We start from the raw sequence: 2,876 nt of genomic DNA on the forward strand, positions 1-2,876 counted from the left end.
TAATTTTCAAGATTCCAGTAGATTTTCGCCTGGGCCATCAGGACAGGGATATACTTCTCAAGAGTTTCATCATATTCATTCACAGCCTTTATGACAATTTCATCATCTCTGTTATGTCTTGCTTCTTGAACTTGTTTAGTGAGTCTCCGGAGCTGCTCAGTCAGCATGCCAGCTAGCCCATCAAGTTTAACAAAAGCCTCTTCAGGAGCTGTCTGGCAAGTGATCATGGCATCCAAGAAGTCATAGAGGTAGGGTGTGAGGAACTTGTAGGTCAAGTGGGCATTTTCTGCTAGGACATCAGCGGCCAGGTCAAAATACTCATATTTGCAGTACAGCAGCAGCAGGTTGCCAAAGGTCTCTGGGGGGAAGGGGTTCTGCTGGAGCAGAAACTGGAGCTTTTCAAACCCCTCTGTAGGCCTGGCATCCATGTTCATCAGGGCCTGGTTGTGCAGGGTCACGGGGTCCAACTCTTCCTCTGCCCTGGGTGGCATGTCAGTGAGGGCTTCCTGGGCTGCCTCATAGTTTCTGAGCTGGTACTCTATGGCTGCTTTGAGGTTGAAGGCTTCGACCAGAGCAGTCTGGTGGAGGACCACAGTGTTGCCAACACTGCGAACATCAATGCCTTCGGTGGTCATGCCCACACCTAGTTCTGGGTGTTGACGGATGCCTCGCTCAATGATATTGGCGATATGCTTGAGAGCAGGGGCATAATGCCTATTGCTGTAACAAGCTAAAGCCAGGTTGTAAGATACATCAGGCTGGTAGCCAGAAGCCTGCAAAGCTGCAAAGAACTTGCCACAGGCAGCTTCATAGTGTCCCTCCTTGTAGAGCAGACAACCCAGGTTAACTAAACCATCTGGGTCATTCTCCCCTCCACTGTCTTCTCCAGCTTCCCCACTCAGCAGCTGCTCCACCAGGCTCCTGGCTCCTGGCAGGTCCCCCTCGCTGTACTTGATAGCTGCCTGTAGGCGAAGGACCCGGCTATAGAAGGTGGGGTTGTCCAGGAGGAAGGCGACCCGGGTGGCCTCCGGATACAGGCAGGCCTTGTAGAGCGCCTGGGCCTGGTACAGGCGGTACTGCTCGAGCTCGGGGTGCATCTGGCTCAGCTGCTCATAGCACTCTGCAGCAAGCTCGAACTCCTGCAGGCGATAGTAGCAGTAGGCCAGCAGCGACAGCCCGGCGCGGCTCCGGGGGCTCCTCTGCAGCTCTGCGCCCAGCAGCTGGGCCGCCTCGGAGTAGCGGGAGTCGCGGATGAGCCTGTACACCACCGCCGTGAACTCACCGTCGGGGATCTGTGAGCTGCTCAGCCCCGCCATAACTGTCAAGGTTGTTGAGTGTTCTTGTTCCCAGGGCAACAAGCCAACGGAAATGGAAGTCTGAAGAAGGTTCTTAACGTATCCCGGAAGTTGGTTTGTTAGGGAAGAAACTAGCCAGTCTTGGAAAGGAAGCGCCGTTTTGTTCACTTACTCAAACCGAAAGTCTTTTGAACGTAAAGTAGTTTTTTAGTATTTCTCTGTGTTTCTTTGAGATACGGAATCATCGCATCTTGAGTAACAGGTCAAATAATAATGTTGAAAAAACATTACAGCCCAGTTTTCTGACACTCCTGCAAGTATTTCTCTACCTAAAGAGATCATTGTGTGTGTGTGTGTGTGTGTGTGTATATGCATTCCTGTGAACATATAAGCAACTCCTTCTTCCCGGAAGAAAAGAAAAAAGTACTTAATCATAGCAGGGAGGTAATAGAAAGCTGTTGTCGCATTGTGAGAATTTGTTGGGTTTTTGTGTTAAAAACTTTCAAAGCCTTATTTTTTATGTTGTTCTCGAAGACAGACCAAGAATTATTAAGAACAAAAGGACATCATGGAAAAACAAGGGTTAAAGCCCTTTCTGTGTGTAGGAAATGAGGGCTGAGCGCACTGAGTAGCACTCGCCAAGAGCTTCCCCTGAGAGCTATCTGGGAACACTGTGGCCATGAAACTGGTAAAATGATTTAAAAAGAAAGCCCCAAATGGTGTTTATATAATTTCCAATTACATAAATATAATTCACCTATCAATATATATGCCATTAATGTTAGAAGGGACTTTGACAATGTCAAATAGAATAAAATGTATTTCCCTCTGCCAAGATACTATGAGAACCCCAGCATTAATGCCTTCTATTTGCTACACAAGTACAGGAATTAAATATTAACTTTTAAAATTACTTATATTATCAATTGATGCTTAAAGCCCATTATGAACAGTAAAAATATCAGATATTGTTTATTGTCTTCAAGCTACGGCGCTACACTTTTATTTAGGAACAAAATTTCACACTGAAATTTGTACATTCTAAGAAAAAAAATCACTAACAACATGAAAACTTTTGTTAAACACTTCTTTAAAAAATCAAAAACAAAAACTCAAAGAACAACAACAGAAAAAATACTTTAAAAACTCCTAGAAGTGTGCAAACTCCTACACTACAAGTAAAATGATGAGGGTAAACTGAGGCAGAGCACATTACCCCTGGAAAACTTGTAAAGCCCGAACGTAATGTAACTACAGTTCACTGTTGATACACACCCTCCAAGGATGATATAATGTTCACAAACACACTAAAGCACAAAATGAAACAAGGAAAGGACACAGACATTATAAGCCCTCTTGGATGGTTTCCTCCATACAGTCTCTGAAATTTTCAATAAATGCTGCTGGGCTCATTTGGTGAAGTTTCTCATCAGTAGCCGCTATATCTAACTGAATATACATTTAAAGTAAACAATGCACAGCATGCGAAAAGTGTGAAAATGCTAAAGCTGAGGGAGAAAACATAATGCCAAGATAAAACCTTTAAAATAAGTCAGTAGCAGAAATTACTACACATTCCAT

General features: G+C 44.6%; 1 protein-coding gene across 1 annotated transcript; it reads right to left on the reverse strand.

The window, feature by feature from the left end:
- Positions 1-5: 5 nt before the first annotated feature.
- On the reverse strand, positions 6-1,714 carry LOC129671860 (tetratricopeptide repeat protein 30A2; the record flags this gene model as incomplete). Its single annotated transcript, XM_055601014.1, has 1 exon — positions 6-1,714. A coding segment is annotated over exon 1 (1,311 nt), but the record flags the coding sequence as incomplete, so codon positions are not given.
- Positions 1,715-2,876: the final 1,162 nt, after the last annotated feature.

This window comes from Psammomys obesus, unplaced genomic scaffold (assembly GCF_907164565.1).
Source record: "Psammomys obesus unplaced genomic scaffold, mPsaObe1.curated_primary_1811, whole genome shotgun sequence".
Classification (NCBI taxonomy): domain Eukaryota; kingdom Metazoa; phylum Chordata; class Mammalia; order Rodentia; family Muridae; genus Psammomys; species Psammomys obesus.